Here is a 21,679-nt window from a genome sequence, read left to right on the forward strand (position 1 = left end):
ATAGATAGATAGATAGATAGATAGATAGATAGATAGATAGATAGATAGATAGATGATAGATAGATAATATAGTTTAGTGCTTGAGAAGGAAAATCCAGCAAGGCAAAAATGATGGAGTCCAAATTCTCCACCACAGAACCAGGGAATTCTGTCTAGGCCACTCAGGATCACAAAGCATTCTATTTTCTTGTAGTTATTGCTACCACAAGTACCAGAGTACAGATAAATGGGATTTCCACTCCCACACTGCAACACACACACACACACACACACACAGTTTCCTATGATCCTTTTTAGACCCTTGTTTGTGACTCTTCCTGGACTAACTTTAGGGAGGAAAAAGATTACAAGAGATAAAATTCTATAATAAATAAAATGAGAACAAATCATACTTTGCATCTTCCAGGGTGACTTCTGATGATCGTGAAGTATAAACGGCCCCTTGCTGAGCTTTTATTACTCATGAGAAATTAAATGCACTATTTGTTTATAATTAAGTAAGTTTTGTGTACTGTCCCAGGCATTTTACAGTTTTAGATTCCTTAAAACAGTCCTGCTAGACAGGTTTTATCATCTGAACTTACAGTTGAGGGACCTGGGGGAAAGGTGTGTGTCTCAAAGCCATACAGATGGGAGTTAGCTATAAAGCTGGCATTGAAAACCAGGCAGCCTAGCCCAGTGCTCATGCTCTCGGCCAGCATGCTAGACTGCCCCCATTACCCATTAGCTAAACCCACCTCTGATTTGGTTTAAGTGTATCAACAAACCTAGAGAGTGTCCACTACTCTCTTCATTTTTAAAGACAAAGAAACCAGGGTAGAGGTTATTCCAGGCCACAGAGCTCTTAAGTGGAGCTGGAAGGAAGGAAAATAAAAGAGGAAGTCCGACCTTAGGTGGTTACCATTCTCCAGTGAGAAAAAGCAATTACCTGGGAGAAGCATGAAGCTCTAAGGGTTTTATTTTCCAGTATCGAGACTTGCATCCCGCTACCCCATACATTTTAAGCACTGTTGATGAATTATAGCCCAGCCTTTTTATAGATTTTGTTTTGAGACCAGATCTCACTAAGTTGCTTGAGTAGACTTTAAACTCAAGCAATCCTTGAACTTAGTGTCCTCCTCCCCCAATCTCCCAAGTAGGTAGACTTTGAGGCCTGAGGGCCAGCCCTTCCTAACCGTCAAACACTGAACCCTGTGGGTTTCAAAGTTAGTCCCACATTGTCTCTCCTTGCCTCTAATTGCCCCTTTGAGTAGCCCTCCCCTTACGACCCCACCCCAACACACTCCTCTAGTCATCCAAGGGGCTGTGACCAAACTTAGGCTAGGCTACTTGGCCCAAGACTAAGATGACTTGTCCCTGGCTCTCAGGACACCCTGGGAATGGAAGATCGGGGACACTCAGGGACACTGGGCGGCCTCAAATCCCCTAGCTGCCTGTTTGGGAAACAGTGCTGCTCTGTGGAGAGGAAACTGAACAGGGCCCTCAGGATATCTTGCTTTATGACTGCCTCTCCTTTCCCCTAGGTGAGGTGAGGCCTCTCTCGTCCAATGGTGGGAGTTTCTAGAGCTTTTGAGGAGTGGAGTCCTGATTAAAAATAAAATCTTTAAAAAAGAAGCCATCATCGGTAGGTTTCATGGGGCAGCATTTGACAAGATTGCACACTGGGGAGGGGCGAGCATCCTGGGAGGAGCAACTGGATTTTAAAGGAAGAAGAGACACTGTGCCCTGCTCTTTGGCTATCAGACTGCTGAGAGAGTTGATCTCCATGAATTGAAATTTCCCCCAAGGATCTCATGTTGGGAGGAGGAAAAGGCTACAGCCTTAGTGCCAGGCACAGAGAAGAACTTGTCTCCTGGAAAGAGACTTCATACAGTTCTCACAACTTGTCTGACTACCTTGCAGGAGAGAACAGAGCTGAATGATGGTGGGCTGAGCCACACCCTGACTAGGACTGCTTAGGGATCCCTGTTTCTCTCCTCATTAAACATAAACTTCATGTCACTGGACCCCAGGGACCAGGGATGTCACTGCACCCCAGGGATGTAAGGACCACAGGGATGTCACTGGACCCCAGGGACCAGGGATGTCACTGCACCTCAGGGATGTCAGGACCACAGGGATGTCACTGGACTGTTCATTGGTTCTTCTCCCCATTACAGTCGCCCAGCCACCTTTCTGGTTTTGCACTCTTTGCCATCTTAACAGTCCTATTGAGGACTTGTGGCTGATATTAGCCTGTTTGGGCTACCAGTGCACAGACTCCGACTCTAATATCTCTGGTAACAGGTGAATCCATACAGTATGGGACCCGCAAGACCATTGGCCATTTGGGTATGAAACACTACCAAGAAGGAGAGGAGAGCAAAGAGCTCTGGGAGAAGAGATATTGAAGGGGCGTTAATATTTAGATGCTATCCTTCAGCAGCCCATCAGATGGCTTTGTGTCAGTGAACATGAAACAGCTGAAGCTGAGTGGGCTCTTAGTTCCGACCGCGCTTATCCTCCAACAGCAGGTATTGGGTGTATTTTCTCTGTACGTGAAGCAAGTGAGTTTTACTTGGTTAAAAATACGCTCATTTGGAATGTGTTCCAAACAACTGGATATGTAAAAAACATGACTTTATTGTCAGCAGGCTTTTGGATTGAGGGTGCCAGCTTGTTGGGAGAAAAATCAATGATGCAAAAGCCAACATAAATGGGGGAGCTTGTGCTTTGACACACATGCTAACCATAGCTGGACAGCCCTTCAACTGCGCAGTGAACCTGTGACTCCCTCAGGTCCAGTTTGACACCATGCATAATTCTGATTTAAAGGCCATGCCATGGTATCCACCGCTCCATCTCATGGCCCAATGTAAATAGAGAAATGTTACATTTATACAAGAACCCATACACATACAAAAAGAACAAAAAGAAGACTCTAATCTCTAACAGTCTATGCAGCAGTTCAGGTGTAGGAAGATGACATTTGTAGCTAATGGTCAAAATCGCTCCACCAGAAGGTGGCAGTATAGCATTAAATATTAGAGAGATTCGTCTGCCGCAGGTCTTACAAGTTCTTGGTATTCGGGTCACTAAATCTAATAAGCCTGTGCAACCCTACAAGTCTGGAATGATATGTGCTAGAAAATCCATCTGCAATTCTGCGCAGTACATTCTTCATGCCGCTCAGAAATTCGGATGAGGAGATTCACTTCACGGAACATATTAATGAGCAAAACTTCGGTGGTCTCCCCGACACCTCTGACTCCACAGAAGCTGAAATACTGAAAATGACTAATCCATTCTGTATTATAAAATATTATTTTGTGGAACTGACAGTCTTTACATCAGCAGGGGCGTGAGACAGGAGCCAGCCATTGTTTCTTCTTCTATTTGGTTGGTGGTGTTTGTTTTCCATGCTGGGGACTGACCTGGTGGACTAGGGAGAACACAGGACTCAACACACCCTCTACCAATGAGCTATGCTCCCAGCCTCCTATTTTAGCTCTCCAGTTCAGATCTGACTTCTTCTCTTGGACTCTTTTACATTTTCACTTCTCAGAAGCCAGCTTTACCCACCCCCCCACCCCATCAACTCATGGGATGCTCATTCTCCAAACCTCCTTGTTCCTATAGTTAGGAGGGTCAGAACCTGGACCCTGGACTGAGCCTGGTCAGAACTTGCCCGGTGGTGGTGGCCTACTCCCTCACATGGCAAAAGAGGGGAGGGGAGCAGTATGAGGCTCAGCTGCAAGTCAGTAGGAGAGTGGGTGGATCAACCTCTTGGAAGGTCATGGCCGGAGTTCTATGTGAGCCTGAGTGAATGAGTGGGGCTGCAGTAAGGGGATGAGGCAGACCCCACTAGGAGAGGGGATAGGTCAAGATCAGCCTGCTTTCTTTATCATTCTGGCTTACTCTAACGACACGTTTAAAGTCATCTGCCTAGGATTCCTTTGCTTGCCACTTCTAGAATGTTCATTCAGCTTAATTAGGCTCATATTATAGAGGGTCTTTCATCCCAGAGGCCAGTGTGTAGCCTTCTCCCCTTTTATTTTCATACAGCTCCTGGACCCTCATTTGCTTGTTGGTTAATTAGCATGGTGGCCTTCTTGGTTTCGATTGGCTTGTTTTACGGGCACCAGTCTATTTGGGCTTGTTTTAAAATGTTACAGTTCTGCCACGCCTTTTTGAAAAGTACGCACATAAAGTCCCTTTGAGTCAAAAAGTTTCAGTGCATGCCTCTGTCTGCTCTGCATCAGGATAGCTAGGGGACAGAGAGAAGAGACAGGAGAATAGGTTCACCCCACCCCCGCCCCTGTTCTTCTTTTCTACCTGGCCGACACCCAGGAGTTTCACCATAACTGACCAGACCTCCCTGTCCCCACCTTTCTGAGAAACATTGCAAGCGTGACTGTCAAAAGACCATGCCTCAAGTCCACCCCCTTGTGACCTACTTTCAAGTAAGGCTTTCTTTCTTTGATCAGTGTGTTCAGCCCTGTTAGTGTACCCTCTGCAGCCCTGCACGATCTGCCACAAAACAGAACTCACCATTCAGGAATAGAATTCTGGGCGTAGGCAAAGTCAGCGTGGCAGCATTTACTTCCCTTGATATACTTCCGAAGATTGACCTGGTTGTAGATTAAGTTACTTTAAACCCCTACACCATGCGCAAACTCACTACTGAGTGCTCACTACCTGTGAGCCTCTCTTTGCACGCAGCTTCCTTTGTGCTTAATCAACAGACTCACTGGATTTGGTTCACTCTCACTCTTCCAGAAATGCTTTTCTCTGTCAGACCCAGATGCCCAGGTTCTAGCATGGTTCCCTAGGCTGCACTGCCAGCAATGTCAGGTTGCGTCTCTGCATGTGGTAACATTGGGATGCTAGTTGTATGGGAGCCCTCCGCCTTCTGGGGAACTGTGGACAGATCCTCTGGGGACAGTTATTGTTCAAGCTAATATAAGTTGTCTTCCCTTTCTTTGATTCGTCTTAGAAACAGTTTAATGTTCATTTTCTGTGCCACAAACTGCATTTAGTGGTTTGTTCATGTTGTAGTAATATCTAATAGTAATGGCTCAGTGGTTCTCCACCTTCCTAATGCTGCAACCCTTTAATATACTTCCTCATGTTATGGTGACCACAACCATAAAATTCTTTCATTGCTACTTCATAACTACTATTGCTACTGTTGTGAATTGTAATGTAAATACTTCTGTTTTTCAAATAGTGCCAGGTGACTCCTCTGAAAGCGCCGTTTACCCCCAAAGGTGTCCCAACCCGCAGGTTGAGAACCACTGGATTAGGAAATTAAATCTTACTCATTTAGCAGGTGTTTGCTGAGTACACCGTTTTAAGACTTTCAGACAAGAGATAAGAACTCCTCTGCTTTGGGCGGCTTACATGAAATGTGCCTTAATTAATATATTGTTACACGTTTGTAACACTATTTGGAAATTTGATGAGATTGTGATATTTCAATTCAATTTGGGAGATATGGTGAACAATTTACACTGGACACACACATGCACATACACACACAGAGAGACACATGCTTCTTTAACTTTAAAATTTATTTAGTGAGTGTGCACAGGTATGGGGGTCAGAAGCCAACGTGTAAGAGTGGGTTCTCTCTTTTTACCATGTGGGTCCTGGAGATGGAACTCAGGTCACCAGGGGTGCAGGCAGGAGCCTTTATGCGCTGACTTCTTGGTCTCATGCATTCATCTTTGAAAGGAACTTAACCTGAAGGCTAGCAGTTTGTATTTTCTTGGGCAAGAGATAGGGTGTTCTTGGAGGCTCTGCTTGTTATTTTTGTTTTGTTTTGTCCTGGAGATGGAACCCAAGTGCCCATATAGGTTGAGCACAGGCTCACCCACTCCCTCCTCCCCTCCGCTGCCAGCTACCCTTGAAGTTTTCTGGAGACCGTAAGCACATCGCTTAAGGTCTACCACTGTGACATATGGATGGACTCTCTGGTGTTTCTGGGTGATTTCCACGCGGTCCCCTTTTGTGTTTTATTTTTACTCTGTCACTGGGCTTGTCAAGTGTTTCACAGCCCCGGTGAATTCACACAGAAAAGTAGGTGCTTAAAAAATAGATATAGTGTTATAGACACAGATGGCCTGTAGGTGGCAGGAGTGAGCAGCCACAAAATCTGACTCCACCACAAGCCCAGCAAAGGCCTCCTCATCAGTGGGCTTTCCATGACAGTTTGCCCTGAAGTCTCTTCATTCCCTTCCGTTTTGTTCATAGGACTTTTCAGTAGTTGATGTTATTATATGATATCTGTTAGTTCAGTGCCTCTATTTTTTTCTAAAAATCTAAATTTTTTTCTAGAAAATTATGCACACATAAATTAAATATGTATGTGCCAGTGCCACAGGACTCGTGTGGAGATCAGAGGACAATTTGTCTAGAAGGTCGTTCTCTCCTTCTATCCTACGACTTCCGGGATTCAAACTCAGGTCTTCAGGTTTGGTAGCAGGTGCCTTCATCTGCTGAGCCATTTTGTCAGCCCTCTATGGCCTTTTTCTTTCTCCTCAGATTTAATCCTGACCACAAGGTCTTCATTTTGTTCATACTAAACTGGACCTGGAAAACAGTGTTCAGTGTATGGGTAAGGATGAATGGCCACTAGAGGGAAAACTGTAGCCAAACTGAAGGGCACAGAAGCATTTTAAAGGCATACTTTAAGGATTATCTTACATCATTTCTTGTCAGCCTACCACTATGAAGAGGAGAGATGTCTTTCAATACTCATAAAGATGTGTTATTAAAGGTCAGTGATCCACTAATGGCTAAATTGACCATTAGTCCATGAGAGCCATGTTGAGAATATCCAGATGCTTTCTGACCCAGGCAGATGCTTTCTGACCCAGGCATGCAGATGCCTGAGTAAGCAATGGGTTTCCTGGGTCTTTGTAACAGAATTTCCTGTTCGGTGTTTATAACAGGTGAAACAGGCTGTTCTAAGTTCGCGTTACCTTTGCGTCCTCACAAATGAGCTAGCCCTAGTCAGATAATATGGCAGACAGGCCACGCTCAGTAAACTTGTAGCTGTGGCGGTTAGTGACCAAATTGCCTTGCACTTCTGTCTCTCTTACAAAACAATCAGTAAATATTTGGGCCCCTGACCTATGTGGTTTTGCAGATCTGATGTGTTTATGAAGCAGAGGTCAGAGCTCCCCCCACACAAGGTACAGCAGGTAGACCCAGCAATCCACCTTGGGAGGTAGCTGGAGTGTGTCCCCTTTTGTGATCTCAGGAAGCCAGGTCTTTCAAGATGTCAACACAAAGCCAGCCCTTCTTACACAGATCTCACTTTGAAAGACAGAAGTGCAGTCACAGAAGGGTGGTAGCCCTCCCTAGCAGTGAGAACTGAACAGAAAACATTCAATCTTCTACGTGTTTGTTCCCATTCAAGATTGCAGGATAAAGGAAGTATGGATTTTATGCAGGCATGATGAGCTGTTGTGTGGATGCAGTAACATTTTCTATTTGTTGCATCATCTAATCTTCTTCAATGTATACTCTACTATATATATACATATATACATATATATGTATATGTATATGTGTGTGTGTGTGTATATATATATATATATATTCGATGTGACAAAGTGACCATTACAAATAGAAGGCTGGCCATTTTCCCACCTCTGACTTACAGGCTTGCTTCCTAGCACATACTCTTGTGAGTAAAACTATGTTTCTGTTTTTCATTTTGTTTGTTGGGTTTTGTGGCCTCACTTGCACACAAGTAGAAGCAGCTTGGCTCCATCATCTCTGATAGTAAACTAGTTCCAAGTCAAGTTTAGCAGGTAATTTTTGGAGCCAAGCTGAAAACAGTAGACAGGAGACTCTTAGAAGATGTATGGGAAGACCATTCATAGCAGATGTAATCTCAACTCAGAACACAGACAGCTGATAGGGAGCCTCGAAAATTATTGCTCTCACAAACAAACCTATGCCTTCCAAATCATACTAGGTTATTATTTGGCTCATATGATACATCTACTGTTTTCTCTACAAACAAACCTGTGCCTTCCAAATCATACTAGGTTATTATTTGGCTCACATGATACATCTACTGTTTTCTCTACAAACAAACCTAGAAGTGGAGGAAATCTGATTTTAAAGATGCCCTTTTTCCTAGGAATTTATTAATCATTTATCATGTGTCCAAGAAAAGTGTGGCACAAACACAAAGAGGAGCCATTAGTTATGATGTAACTAACCAAGTGTTACCAAACAATGCAAGGCCAATGTAGGTCACTAGACCTAGGGCTCAAAACTGGCAAAAAAAAAAAAGTACATCTTTTTTTCTAAAATTCTGATAACACATATAAGATTCTAATCTAATCTAGCAAAAAGAAGAAAATAAAAGTGTTTCAATTTAGAGTCTGGAGAGATGACTCGCTGATCAAAAGCACTTGCTGCTCTTGCAGAAGACCCAGATTCTGTTCCTTAGCCATATGGTGGCTCATGGCAGCCCATACCTAATTCCAGGGAACTCTCCTCTGGACTCTTCCAGCACCTGGCACACACACGGTACTATGCACATATGAAAACAAACACTCATGCACATGGAATCAAAACAGGGACATCTTTTTTTTTAATGCTCCAATTCTAAAATTATGGGATAAGATACATTCTTTTACCTCTTCAGTGTATCGGTTTTATTTATGTTGTGCACATTGATACAGTTAATAGAACTTCATGACATTGAGTACCTACCAGCCAACCTGTGGCAATGATTGTGGCCTGAAAGTCAAGTCCGTATTTTCCACCCTTTGGTACAAAGACCCATGGGAGAAGCATGTGATCTATCTACATTTGGCTCTGGTGCTTCCAGACACCTTCTTTTAAGGCAAGAGTCTACTTTTCATGACTTAATCTGTGAGGGGTAGGATTCATTTAGGAGGAGCAACACCTCTACTGGGTAATCCAGAGCTCTTTTATCTGTGGAGCCTTCTAGATGGTAGCTAATAACAACAGGTCATTTACTGCCGAGAACTTTCTATAGTTGCAACAAAGCTCATTTTTCATGAATACACCATACAAGTAATAATCCCTATTAAAAGTCTATGGAAATAAGGAAATACATATTTATACAAGTTGCACAGAACATTTGTTGTGGCTTGCCAACATTCATAGGAACTACAAAATTTCTGACTGTAAAAATAATAACTACCAGTGAGTTCTCTTGAAAACATCAAAGGTTTGTGCCTCCATGTTTTTATGAGCTTTTATTTTTTATCATTTAAAAATGCAAATGTTGGCATGTTTTTCTCTTTCATTTAACGGAGTATAAAGTACCTCACTTACTTTTGCAATTTGGAAAATTTGAGAGTACCGGAAGTGCCAACATTAAAAGTAGACTTCCTTTCAGTCCAATCAACTAAAGTTACTCAGTAATTGTTGGGTATTAACTGTCACTCTCTCTACTGGGTGCTGTGGCCAAACACTGAATTTCCATTGTTGGGTTAATGGGTTATATAGTGCAAGGTTCTTATAAGTCTTACAATACATATGGAGCTGGAGCTGGGGCTGTAAGTTAACGCTGTATTAGAGGTAACTAGCCTCCAGAAACAAGGCTTCGGGGGAGGGGGGGTTGTTTGTTTTTGTTTTTTTGTTTGTTTGGTTTTTGTTTGTTTTGACAACTAGAGAACTAGAGATGCAAGAGTTCCTATGCACATTGGCAAACAAGACCAAAAAAAAAAGTAGAAAGTATAGGAAAACAGAGCAAACAGGAGATAGGAAGTGGATAGGGGTCTTTAAGCAGATGAAGGGTGGCACATCCGAGCTATTTCGTAAGAATATCGGCAGATGGCTTGCAGAGGGGAGGGAAGTAGAGGCCAGTCTGATCAGGAAGAGAAATGGCTACATATTTGATATGATGAGTTCACTCTTAAAATGATTTCTGACTAGCTACAGAGCACCAGCATTTGTTTTAATGTCAAAGGCGACATGGCTTTATCAAAACTTCAAGTCAAACATCAACATGTTAGCACTTTCAAATTAGTGTGTTTCTCCCACTTACATAATTCTTCACAGTTTACAGCAAGCAGCAACCATGGTCCCAGGAGGAAGAGAGTGACCGCGCACATCTCTCACAGTGCCAAAGCTGCTTGCCATCACCAAAGAGAGGTGACCATGCCTTTTCCCCACAAGACAATGAACCTTCTCAGTGTCTCTCTGTGTCCCCTCTCCTTCAGAGAGGCTTCTAAGGAGGTGTGAGAGAAGTGGGTTTCTCTGAGTCCAGGTTTTTCCTCCAGGAACTAGATGGGGCTTTGGGACAAACCAGTGAACTCTTGGCTCCTTCGTTTTGGCAGCCGATTGGGGGCAGCCTGTCTTCCATCAACAGACAAGTCGAGCCCAAAATTCAGTGAAAACTGACCTAAGAAAAAGGACTGCACAGAGGAGAGACAGGAACCCGTTTCCAGTATGAACCATCCTTGGGAATACAGACATTAGGCATGAAAGGTGGAAAAGTTCCCTTCTCCTGCCCCTGGGCTAAGCCAGGTCTTTCAGTAATGCCTGTGGCTACAACAGGCCAGACCTCGGGATAGGCTGGATTTGTTGCGGGAGGTCAGAACCCTGTGTTTGTTCTCCTGGAGGTGGTGTACTGGAAGTAATTGCAACATGCAGCCTGTCAGTCCTCAGAACAGCCCCCACTGTTTTTGCTGGCTTTTACAGATTACCTGTGGGTCTGAGGAGACAGGTTGGGCTGAGCCCAAAAGGAGGAGCTTAAACCTGTGCTGCGCAAAATCTGGGAATCCCTCAGAGCACGACTGAGAGCCAGGATGAGCAGAAAGAGCTCTCATTTCTGGTAAAGAGGCCCCGTGACCACTTCCAGCCACTCTTAGTCCCGCCCAGACTGGGAGCTCACATAAAGGACCTAGGAGAGCCCAAGAGGTCACAGTGCTGGCTGTAAGGGGCTGGGAGCGCGAGGTCACCCAGACACCATGAGTTGGTCCTTGCAGCCCCGGAGTTTCATTCTTTGCTGCACACTTTTACTGTTCTCTCCAACGGGCCTGGCAGTAAGTGTCCTTCCGAAGCCATATTGTTTTAAACTAAAAAAAAGAAAAAGAAAAGAAAAGAGAGAAAGGAGAGAGAGGGGAAGTTGGATGATTGGGACCACTAGCAAAATATCTTTGTTCTTCTCCCACAGTATGTTGCTACCAGAGATAACTGTTGCATCCTAGATGAGAGATTCGTAAGTAGTTTCTGTGTCGTCTCTGTTCCTGGAACTAGAGGAGGGTGGGAAAACAGGGTAGTACTTTCATCTATCAGTTGACAACCTAAGCTTTTGGGAAACGGTTTAATATTTATGGCAGTATCTAAGACGCCTCCCCTAAGGTGTTTAATTGTCTCCTTATTGACTTGCAGGGTAGTTTCTGCCCAACCACCTGTGGCATCTCAGACTTCCTGACTTCTTACCAAACGGACGTGGACACTGACCTCCAGACTCTGGAAGACATCTTACAGCGAGCTACAAACAGAACCACAGAAGCCAAAGAACTGATCAAAGCAATCCAAGTTTACTACAACCCGGACCAACCCCCAAAGCCAGGTGAGAGAAAATCCACGGAGGAGTTGCCTCTGCCGCTTTTGGTGGTACTCTTTGCTAAAGTGATTTTCCTGTCTCTGACCCTGTTAAAGGTATGATAGAGAGTGCCACTCAGAAGTCCAGGAAGATGGTAGAAGAAATTGTGAAATACGAAGGGCTGTTATTAAACCACGAGTCAAGTATTCGGTATGTGTCTGGGTTTTAATGTTCTCCCCCAAGGCACCTGGAGATTTTACTTAATATCCCACATTTCACAGAAAGTGATCTTGGAATTTAGTTTTCACTTATAGTATCAAATCTTCCAGTGGAGACAAGAGATTTTAGTACAAAATGAGTTGTACTGGCTTGTAATTTTTAAATAATAATCACATTGGAGAAAGGTTATTGTAGATGTCTTTGAATGTCATTCTGGCTCTATTTACTTGAATGTTGTCCAGCCCCTTACAATATAAAATCAAATACATGGGAGTTGAGGTATGGAAATCCTCTTTATAAACTTGTCACCAAATCAACATTAATAAATCAGAGAACAGACAGAGGAAGGATCTGGGCTGCTATAGAAAATCATGTCAAAGGTGAAGTAGAAGGGAAATGCCTTGGAGCCACTTGATTATAGTTCACGGACCTGCAATTATTCCTTATCCCCTGTCCTCACTTCTAGTTTCCCAGGGACTCAGGGCATGGCATCGAAGGTATATTTTAATTACTTTCCCAATTCTCCCCCAAACTGGACTCACAGAACCATTGGAAACTAAGCTAGATGGTAGCTGTGGGACATGGCCTCCAGCACGCGTCTCCTCCTTCTGCTGTCAGAAGGTAGTGCTTATTGCTGCTACAGTTGTCAATATCATTTCCATTGCTTTTGCTCATGTTTAAAGTACAAGAAAACTATTGTGAGAAAATGTCTAAGACAGAGAATCAAGGTGGCCCAATAATGTGTCCCTCTGCTTTACTTCAAAGACAGACCTGGTGGTCTGTGCACTGTTCATACTTATCTGTCACGTCAATATTTATAAGCAACCATGTGAAGAATGACCAAGGCAGAATTCTGTCTTTCACCAGGTGTTTTCTAGAACTGTGGAACCAGAAGGGGAAAATATCTGCCCCTTCCTGTATAGTAATGCCCCAGGTACATTCCCCATGTAAGTTACAGAACAGACAGAAGTCCCCAAATGGTACACATGAGCAGCTACTGCTGAATCCCCTTAACTAGACCCACCTCTCACAATTACCTAACTCCCCTTACAGAGAAGGCAGAGTCAGCACAGCCACTCACAGGGACCTTTGTTTATTGACAGGGACTTTGTTATTCGCAGTCAAAGTTGAGACAGAGACCAGACTGCCTGCCCCACTCAATTCTTTTCCCCAAAGCTTCAATTTAATTTTGCAATTTCCCCAAGAAAGAAGTAATTTATCACAACAGAGTTCTCCAGAAAATAAAGCAGAAATTCTTTTTTTTCTCTTTTTTTTTTCCTGGGAGGGGGGCGGTTTTTGAGACAGGGTTTCTCTGGGTAGCCCTGGCTGTCCTGGAACTCAGAAATCCACCTGCCTTTGCCTCCCAAGTGCTGGGATTAAAGGCATGCACCACCACTGCCCGGCTTAAAGCAGAATTTTAACAGAAAGAAAATTATGTTCTTCTGAAAGGAACGCTATCCCCTCTTACTGCATTCTTCTGTTTCTAGGTTTTTACAGGAAATCTATAATTCAAATAACCAGAAGATCACGAACCTGAAACAGAAGGTAGCCCAGCTTGAATCTCAGTGCCAGGAGCCTTGCAAGGACTCTGTGCAAATCCATGACACAACTGGAAAAGGTACGCGTGCAGTTAGTCCTGGGATCAGGGTCATCAAAGCAAATGGCTGAAATAAAAGCAACTGTACACCCTGTGGTGTGTATGTGGCAAGCTTGGAAAGCATCTGACCTTAAACCTAAGGGTTCCGACTACCCAGAGTCTCCTTGGGTATTAATCAATAATTTGGAAGGAATGGAGATAGCCAGCTAGGGAGGCTGTCAACAGGTTAACTCCCCTGCCTGAGGTTCGAGCCGCTGTAGAGGGTTTATTTGCTCTTTCTTCATCAGATTGTCAGGAAATTGCCAACAAGGGTGCCAAAGAAAGTGGACTTTACTTCATTCGGCCTTTGAAAGCTAAACAACAGTTCTTAGTGTACTGTGAAATCGACGGATCCGGAAATGGTTGGACCGTATTTCAGAAGGTAATGGCCTCTGACTGCATATGTTTTTTATCTTTGTTTTAATGGCCCACATTGCTCCAGATGCTTCTCTAAGCACCTTGTGAACACAACTCTAACCATGGCCTCCTTGCGATGAGGATTAGTCTCACCTTAACTCACAGGAGCGACTCTGAGGCATGAGACCGCCAAAGTAATGAGTAACAGGCAGGATTTGAATCCAGCAGCCTGGCTTTGCTGTGCTCTGATGCAATATCATTCTGGCTCTGTTGTTACACATTATATGGTCACATAAGCCAAGTCCTTTAGTGGCTCAGCATGGCCGAAACCTCTTTCCTCAGATCAAGAGCTAAGGCTGGCCATTAACAATAACCCACAGCCTCTTCAAGGATACAGTAGGGCAGCTCACGACAAAGCCTTTTTTGGACATCCACTGCCTGGTACCCACTGCACAATTGACCTTTTTACCTTGTAAGCTTGTGAGTTCTGAAGACCTCCATGGCTCTTTAAAAAAACTTACAACTAAAACAAACAAAAAAAAACCCAAAAACTAAAAACAATAAAAATGCCCCTACCATCAATGTAGGAATAAACATGTAGCAGGTGTGTGTGTGTGTGTGTGTGTGTGTGTGTTCCTCAGAGCATCATCATTCCATATGACAGCTGGTGAGATGGAAGCAACTTAGAGGAGCTCAGTTAGCTGGCAACTGACTGAATTGTATCCTCCCACACATTGAGTGTTGTTCCTTTATAAGCACCAATCATCTTTCCTCTCCTCTTGCCCATACCGTTGTGCAACTAGAGGCTTGATGGCAGTGTGGATTTCAAGAAGAACTGGATTCAGTATAAAGAAGGATTTGGACATCTGTCGCCTACGGGCACCACAGAGTTTTGGCTGGGAAATGAGAAGATTCATTTAATAAGCATGCAGTCCACCATCCCATATGCACTGAGAATCCAGCTCAAAGACTGGAATGGCAGAACCAGGTATGGTATGGAAGGGCCTGTAACTTTTTGTTCTGGCTATCAGCTACCACTTTTATCAGCTATCAATATATTATCAGCTAAGTGGACCTTTTGCAGCTGATCATGGACCAATGGCAAACAACCTGACAAATGCAAAGAGCCTATCCAGGCTCCTTCCTAGAACCTTTGGCTTTCAGACAGTCCGAAGGGAGAGCTAGGCGAGGCCTCCTCCAGGGTGCATGTGGATGCTGGGGTTCCCATGTACAATTCACACACCTCGGAAGCATTCAGTGGTTGCTCTGGGGTATTCAATATGAACCAGAAATCGAGCATGAAATTAAATTCAGTCAAATCCAAGCATTCAGATTTCTCACTCAGGTAATGACGGCCCATGCTGTCAAATCATGGACTGCCTTATAATTAACTGGCTCCTGTGAGGATTGGCAGCCCTGCCAGGCTGAGCAGTGATCTGGAGTTTGGGCTTTAAACACCTAGTGTAAGTGAAAAAAAAATTCCACAGCCTTCTTATTAAATAGGAAACAATGAAACATGCTCTGTTTCCAAACACTTTTTTTAAAACTTTATATTTTAACTCCCAGCCTATCACAGTCAGCAGCCTTTTCCTATGTGAGTATCCTCCATTTCCCAAGGTATTGGGGAAGAGAGTAAATATTTTCTGGAAATCTCTATTTAGTCACAAAAGGCCATTTTTCTCTCTGCTGTGCAGAACTATAGTCCCCTTTGCTAACCTTCCCAGAGGAGGTCTTTCTGACTCCTGAGGCTCTCATTTCATGATCGCATGGGATTCCTGGCTTCTGTGGTACTCCAGAAAGCCTTCTAGCCAGTACGCCATTGCTTTGGAAAAGAAAACCCTTTAGTGCCCGTACACTTCACGTGGTATGGATGGATAATGACACCCCTCTCCTTCCAATTTGGAGCACCAGTTCACTCATTGTAGATAATTACTGTGACCTATGATAACTTGGTGCAGTGCTAACAAAGGTTAAATGAAAGCTGAAAGAATTAGATTTTCCCATATGGTTCCATTTGGTCTCAAGATTCCATAACTAAAAAGCCAGGAAGTGGCTTTTAGTTTTTCTGGGATTTGCTGAAGGCTTTTAGATCCATGCTGGGTGGCAGGGATGAGCTGTCTGGTGCACATGGATATTGCCTAGAGTTGCAGAAAATGCCATTCCATTCATCTTTTGGGGCCTTGTGACTTGAGATCCTCCACCCTGTCCCTACAGCACTGCGGACTATGCCATGTTCAGGGTGGGTCCCGAGTCTGACAAATACCGCCTGACCTATGCCTACTTCATTGGTGGAGATGCCGGGGATGCCTTCGATGGCTACGATTTCGGTGATGACCCCAGTGACAAGTTTTTCACATCCCACAATGGCATGCAGTTCAGCACCTGGGACAATGACAACGATAAGTTTGAAGGCAACTGTGCTGAACAGGATGGATCTGGCTGGTGGATGAACAAATGTCATGCTGGCCACCTCAATGGAATTTATTACCAAGGTATTTTTTTATTCAGTTGTGAGTTTTTGTGTAACAGCTCTTTTACAGAAGGTAATAGAAGCTGACAGATGAAGCATTATAATAAACACAGTAAGTCTTTTATTTTATAGCTCCTCATTTGAAATCAGAATTGATACCACTCATTATCCAACTGGTATTCTCTTAAATAATAGTATACTTTTGCCTATGGTAGTCACTTCTGCAGGTCCTCCAACTCCCAGGAAGCATCAGTGTTTTGATATTGTACTGAAATTCTCATTATCTGACTGGGAATTTGGGGCTGTGGTGTCTCCTTTAGACCTACCATGTATATGATATAGATGAACTAGCATTACCATATCTGTGCTTGTGGATACATTATTACCCTGGCTCAGCTGTCTAAAAACTGTGTGTCAGACACAGTGGGCAGTGGGCAGTGAATAGATGTCAGGAGAAATGACATGAGAGGCACAGACGTACTAATAAGAGTGAAAAATCATGGAAGCCTGGGTGAAGGGTCTAGCCTGGGGATTGTAGATTCTTGTTTTAGCATGGGGGAGGTGATGGTTTCTGTAAGGTTTGGAACACTGATTTCACTGACCACCTAGCAGTTCCCTGTGGAGAGACTCCAGGGATACTAAAGGATCTTTTAAGAAGTTTTAGAATGAGGCCCCATCTACTGATAAGAAACTTCATGGTGAATGACTTTCTAGAGACTTTCTAAAGCCCTTGACAGCATCTTCCATTAGCCAGACGACTGCATGGCCACACAGTGTCTGACCACCTGATCAGGAATCTGTGGCTCCTACCGTAGTAACCTGAATGATGCAGGATTGCCTCTAGAGAGAGGCAGAGCAGAGGGAGAGAAACAGAGCAAGAGAGACAGAGATGACAGATGGAAACAGAGACAGACAAAGACCGACACAGACAGAGGTGTCCCTGACCAAAAGGGATAAATTTAAAGTATTGGCATGATCACCAAAATGGCTTATTGGCTTTTGGACTCTCTGGGGATGTTTTCAGTTAGAAGGAAATGCTGTAGATTTCACAGTAATCCTAATGGGACTCTAATGCTCTAAGAAAGTGTAAGGTGAAAAAAGACACACTCGTGCATCTCTGACTCCTTGCAGGGGGCACTTACTCAAAGTCATCGACAACCAATGGCTATGACAATGGCATTATTTGGGCGACCTGGAAAAGTCGCTGGTATTCCATGAAGGAAACCACCATGAAGATCATCCCCTTCAACAGACTCTCCATCGGAGAAGGACAGCAGCATCACACGGGGGGATCCAAACAGGTCAGCGTGGAACATGAAGTTGACATTGAATACTGATCAATCATCTGCCTGGAAGCTTTAAAAATAGACATAAAGAATTAGCTATTAACTTCTATTAGTCTGTACAAAGTTCCAATAATTTCCTCAAATGTTCTTCTACATCTTTATATTCTATTTATTAATTTTTGTCTTTCTTAACATGCCCTAGATGGAAATTAAAATCTATTTAAACCATATTTCTAAGTAACTTGAATCAAAGTTATTAAATATCGTTTATTTGAAGGGGAGTTTTGTTTGACATTTTCCCTAAATATTAAAAGTAAAACTACTGTATTTTGTTTATTTTGTGATCAGCTGTAATTATTATTTTTGTTGTTTTTTATTATTTCTTGAGCATTTTTAGTATGTGCTAATAAAATAGGAGAAAATTTTAGAACTTTACCTGTATATTTCATGTATTTTACCTTTACATCATTAATATTTAATTCTTCTTTTTAAACAAAAACAGTTATATTTTTAATATATCTTTTGTTTTATTATATATCCATAGGCTGGAGACGTTTAAAGAACATTTCAAAGCTGATTTGCTTTTTTAAAGGACTTTATCCAAGCAGAGAAATATAATATTTTTCCTATGGGACAATGGACTTTCAGAACCTCACTTCATTTTCAGAGTTAATGGAATCCATGTTGCAAACTCCATTAGCAGTTTTATGCTGGCGATAATTTATCTACATGCATTTCAATAAACATTTTGTTTCCTAAGATACGACATTCGGTGGCTTTTTTGAAAAACCTTGGAAAGCATCACTTTTCCTCAATAACCGTTAGTTGTAGAGGTCACATGTTATGGCTATATAGTATCCAAGCCAAGTGGCGTTGGAGGGAAGGAAAAAGACTGATGCAACAAACTAAAGTGACAACATTTGATGTAAGAACACAAACAGAAGTCACAGAGTCCCAAGCATATAGCCAAGGCGCATCATAGACTGAATACACACTGCTAGAATAAGCTATTGGGAGGTTCTTTTAGAAGAACCTTCAGCTCCAAGCACCTGTAGCCAGTGTATCACAGAGAACTGTTATTGAGAGCAGGGAATCAATCGAGGGACAATCTGCTCTTCTCATGGGTGAGCCAGGAGGTGAACAGAAGGAACCAATTACTTGCTCTAAGTAGGAGTTATTGAGATCCTGGAGGCTTGACTTAGCTTACACATGCTTTTAGGGATCAGCTAAGTCCAGGAAAACTTGCATCAAGTTATTGTGCTGAGTACTTGATTCATTGTATTGAGAAAAGATCCTCAATTCTTTATGGCCAATATCCACTTATAAGTAAGTACATATTATGTTGTCTTTCTACCATACTCAGGATGGTCTTTTCTAGTCCCATCCATTTGCCTACAAAATTTATGATGTCATTGTTTTTTTTTTAAAGATGTATTTATTTAGATGTATTTATTTATTGTTATATGTAGGTACACTGTTGCTGTCTTCAGACAACACCACGAGAGGGTGTCAGATCTCATTATGGATGGTTGTGAGCCACCATGTGGTTTCTGGGATTTGAACTCAGGACCTTTGGTAAAGCAGTCGGTGCTCTTACCCACTGAGCCATCTCACCAGCCCGATGTCATTGTTTTTAATAGCTAAGTAATAATCCATTGTGTGAATGTACCACTTTTTAAACAGAAAAAAAATCAATTCTTGGGTTGAGGGACTTCTAGGTTATTTCCAGTTTCTGGCTATTACAAATAAAAAGCTGCTATGAGCATAGTTGAGCAAGTGTCCTGTGTGATGGTGAAATATCCTTTGGATATATGCCTGGGAGTGGTATAGCTGGGTCTTGAGCCACAGATGCAAAGAAGATAAGTAACAAGGAGCACTCAAAGAGGGACATGTGAATCTCACTGAGAAAGGGATAACAAATGTAGATGGGGAGAGAAGACTGGATAGAGGTGGGTGGTGGGGATGGGAACAGGAGGGATTGGGTGTCGGGAGAATGGAGGAAGAGAGTACTGGGAGCACCATCTGGAATCCGGTGGCATCTCTGGGACAAGCTAGAAACCTAGGGCAATGGAAACTTCCAGGAATGAACCCCACCATCTCCTGCAACCAAGCAAGACTTCTAGTGGAGGGATTGGGAAACCAACTCAGCCACAAAACCTTCAACCTACAATTTGTCCTACCTACAAGATGTGCTGAGGTAAAAGTGGTGCAGAAATTGTGAGAGTAGCCATCCAATGACTGGTCCATCTTGAGATCCATGCCATGAAAGGAAACTCACTCCTCAAATTGTCTGGAGGGCCGGGGCCCACAGACTAGATATCCAGAGCCCCAGGATAGAACCAAACATGACTACTACCATTACTACTACTACCACCACTACTACTACTACTAGTGGTAGTAAAGTCAATGAAATGATTCCTAATGATGTTGTGCTATTCTCTTAGATTTGTGCATAGCCCAACTGTCATCAGAGGTGCTTCACTCAGCAAATAATGGAAACAGATGCAGAGACGCACAGCCAAACATTAGGTGAAGCTTAGGGAATCCCACTGAAGAGGGGAAGGAAGAATTGTAGGGGCCAAAGGGGTCAAGGACACAAGAAAACCTACAGAATCAACTAACCTGGGCTCATAGGGGCTCACAGAGATTGAACCACCAATGGGGGAGCCTACATGGGACTGACCTAGGCCCTCTGCACATATGTTACAGTTGTGTAGCTTGGTCTTCAGGTGGAACACTTAACAGTGGGAGCAACAGCTGTCTCTAATTGCCTGCCTTGCAGTCCAGCTGTAATAGAAAGGAGGTGCCTAGTCTTACTACAACTTGATATGCCATGACTGGTTGATATCCATCCGGCCAGCCCTTTTCTAACAAGAAAAGAAGGAGGAGTGGATGGAGTAGGGGACAGGAAGTGTCAGGGAGGGACTGGGAGGAAAGGTGGAGGGAGAATTGCAGTAGAGATGTAAAATAAAATAAAAGGAAAAAGAAAAGATCAGTTTGGGTTTGGAATGTCTTAATTTCCACAATTTCTTTTCAAACTCCCTCATTTCCTGATTGTTATGACCCCTCATTTAAAAATAAAAAATTCTGTAGAGACATCACTGCAATGCCTGACTCATTAAAATGAGCTCATATGAGTTTTGTCATTCATTTTGAAACCCACTGAGTTACAAAAAGTGGGTAAACTTCAAATTTATACTTATGTGGTTATTAATATCTACAGGTAAATCTTAAAAATTATAGTTTCAAAAATAAGGCATAAGACATACTTCTAGACTCAGTTAGACCATGTCTCTGCAAGTAGTAGACAAGATTAAACACTTGTCTTGATAAATCAACAATAAAGCTTTGAAAGTTAAGCTCAGAGCTTGGGACCTTCTCCAGACACGCAGGTTCCCTCGATGGCTCAGAATCACTGACAGTTATGGTTCACCTCTCTCCTTTATTGTGCCGAACACTGGAAAGCTTCAAAATAGAGAGGCTAAATGCCAAGTGTGCACCCAAGGTTCCACCCCTTAGCTACAGCAGGAAGCTTCCAAAAAGGAAAGTGACTCCATACAGTACAGTGATTGAACTCTCAGTAGCATGTACGACAACCTGGGCTCAGTCTCCAGGGAACACACACACACACACACACACACACACACACACACACACAGCAGTAAAAGTTCTGGTTCCATTCAACTCATATAACTGTAAGGAAGATGTCTGTGTTTGTGTTCACGGGCAAGAAGAATGACTTATTGGCCAAATGGGACAGTTTTAAATATACCTCTGAGACGCTGTGCCTTTCCCCAGTCCTTTACTGTGGCTGTAAATTATGGTCAATTTTAGGACTGTGGGTGTAAACTGAAGAGTTATAACTAGCCAGGTGTGGTAACCTATATTTATAATCTTTTTCTTTTGTTTTGTTTTGTTTGAGACAGGGCTTCTCTGTAGCCCTGGCTGTCCTGGAACTCACGCTGTAGTCCAGGCTAGCCTCGAACTCAGAAATCTGCCTGCCTCTGCCTCCCAAGTGCTGGGATTCAAGGTGTGTGCCACCACAGCCAGGCTTCCATATTTATAATCTTAGCACTTGTGTGCGTGTGTGTGTGTGGGGGGGGGGGGTTGTCTAGGACAGGAAGATCATGAGTTCAAGACCAGCCGGGGCTATAAAACATAACAGGATCTCAAGGGAAAAA

The 21,679-nt window shown here is 43.1% G+C and overlaps 1 protein-coding gene across 10 annotated transcripts in view; it reads left to right on the top strand.

The window, feature by feature from the left end:
* The window catches only part of Fgg (fibrinogen gamma chain), a 119,488-nt gene extending 101,228 nt beyond the window's left edge, over positions 1-18,260 (top strand). For 2 of the 10 annotated variants that reach the window (XM_031374179.1, XM_031374178.1), the window contains exons 4-11: positions 11,156-11,200; positions 11,374-11,557; positions 11,647-11,740; positions 13,237-13,367; positions 13,634-13,767; positions 14,546-14,730; positions 15,957-16,234; positions 17,344-17,736. In XM_031374179.1, the coding sequence (XP_031230039.1) occupies positions 11,156-11,200; positions 11,374-11,557; positions 11,647-11,740; positions 13,237-13,367; positions 13,634-13,767; positions 14,546-14,730; positions 15,957-16,234; positions 17,344-17,549 (1,257 nt within the window). In that variant the 3' untranslated portion in view covers positions 17,550-17,736. Of the gene's footprint in view, positions 1-1,523; positions 1,625-2,427; positions 2,514-10,038; positions 10,132-10,259; positions 10,427-10,680; positions 11,025-11,155; positions 11,201-11,373; positions 11,558-11,646; positions 11,741-13,236; positions 13,368-13,633; positions 13,768-14,545; positions 14,731-15,956; positions 16,235-17,343; positions 17,737-18,042 lie in introns of those variants that run through there. The other 8 variants (XM_031374187.1, XM_031374181.1, XM_031374182.1 and 5 more) reach the window with 8 other exon arrangements.
* The last annotated feature ends 3,419 nt before the right edge of the window (positions 18,261-21,679 follow it).

This window comes from Mastomys coucha, unplaced genomic scaffold (genome assembly GCF_008632895.1).
Source record: "Mastomys coucha isolate ucsf_1 unplaced genomic scaffold, UCSF_Mcou_1 pScaffold16, whole genome shotgun sequence".
Classification (NCBI taxonomy): Eukaryota; Metazoa; Chordata; class Mammalia; order Rodentia; family Muridae; genus Mastomys; species Mastomys coucha.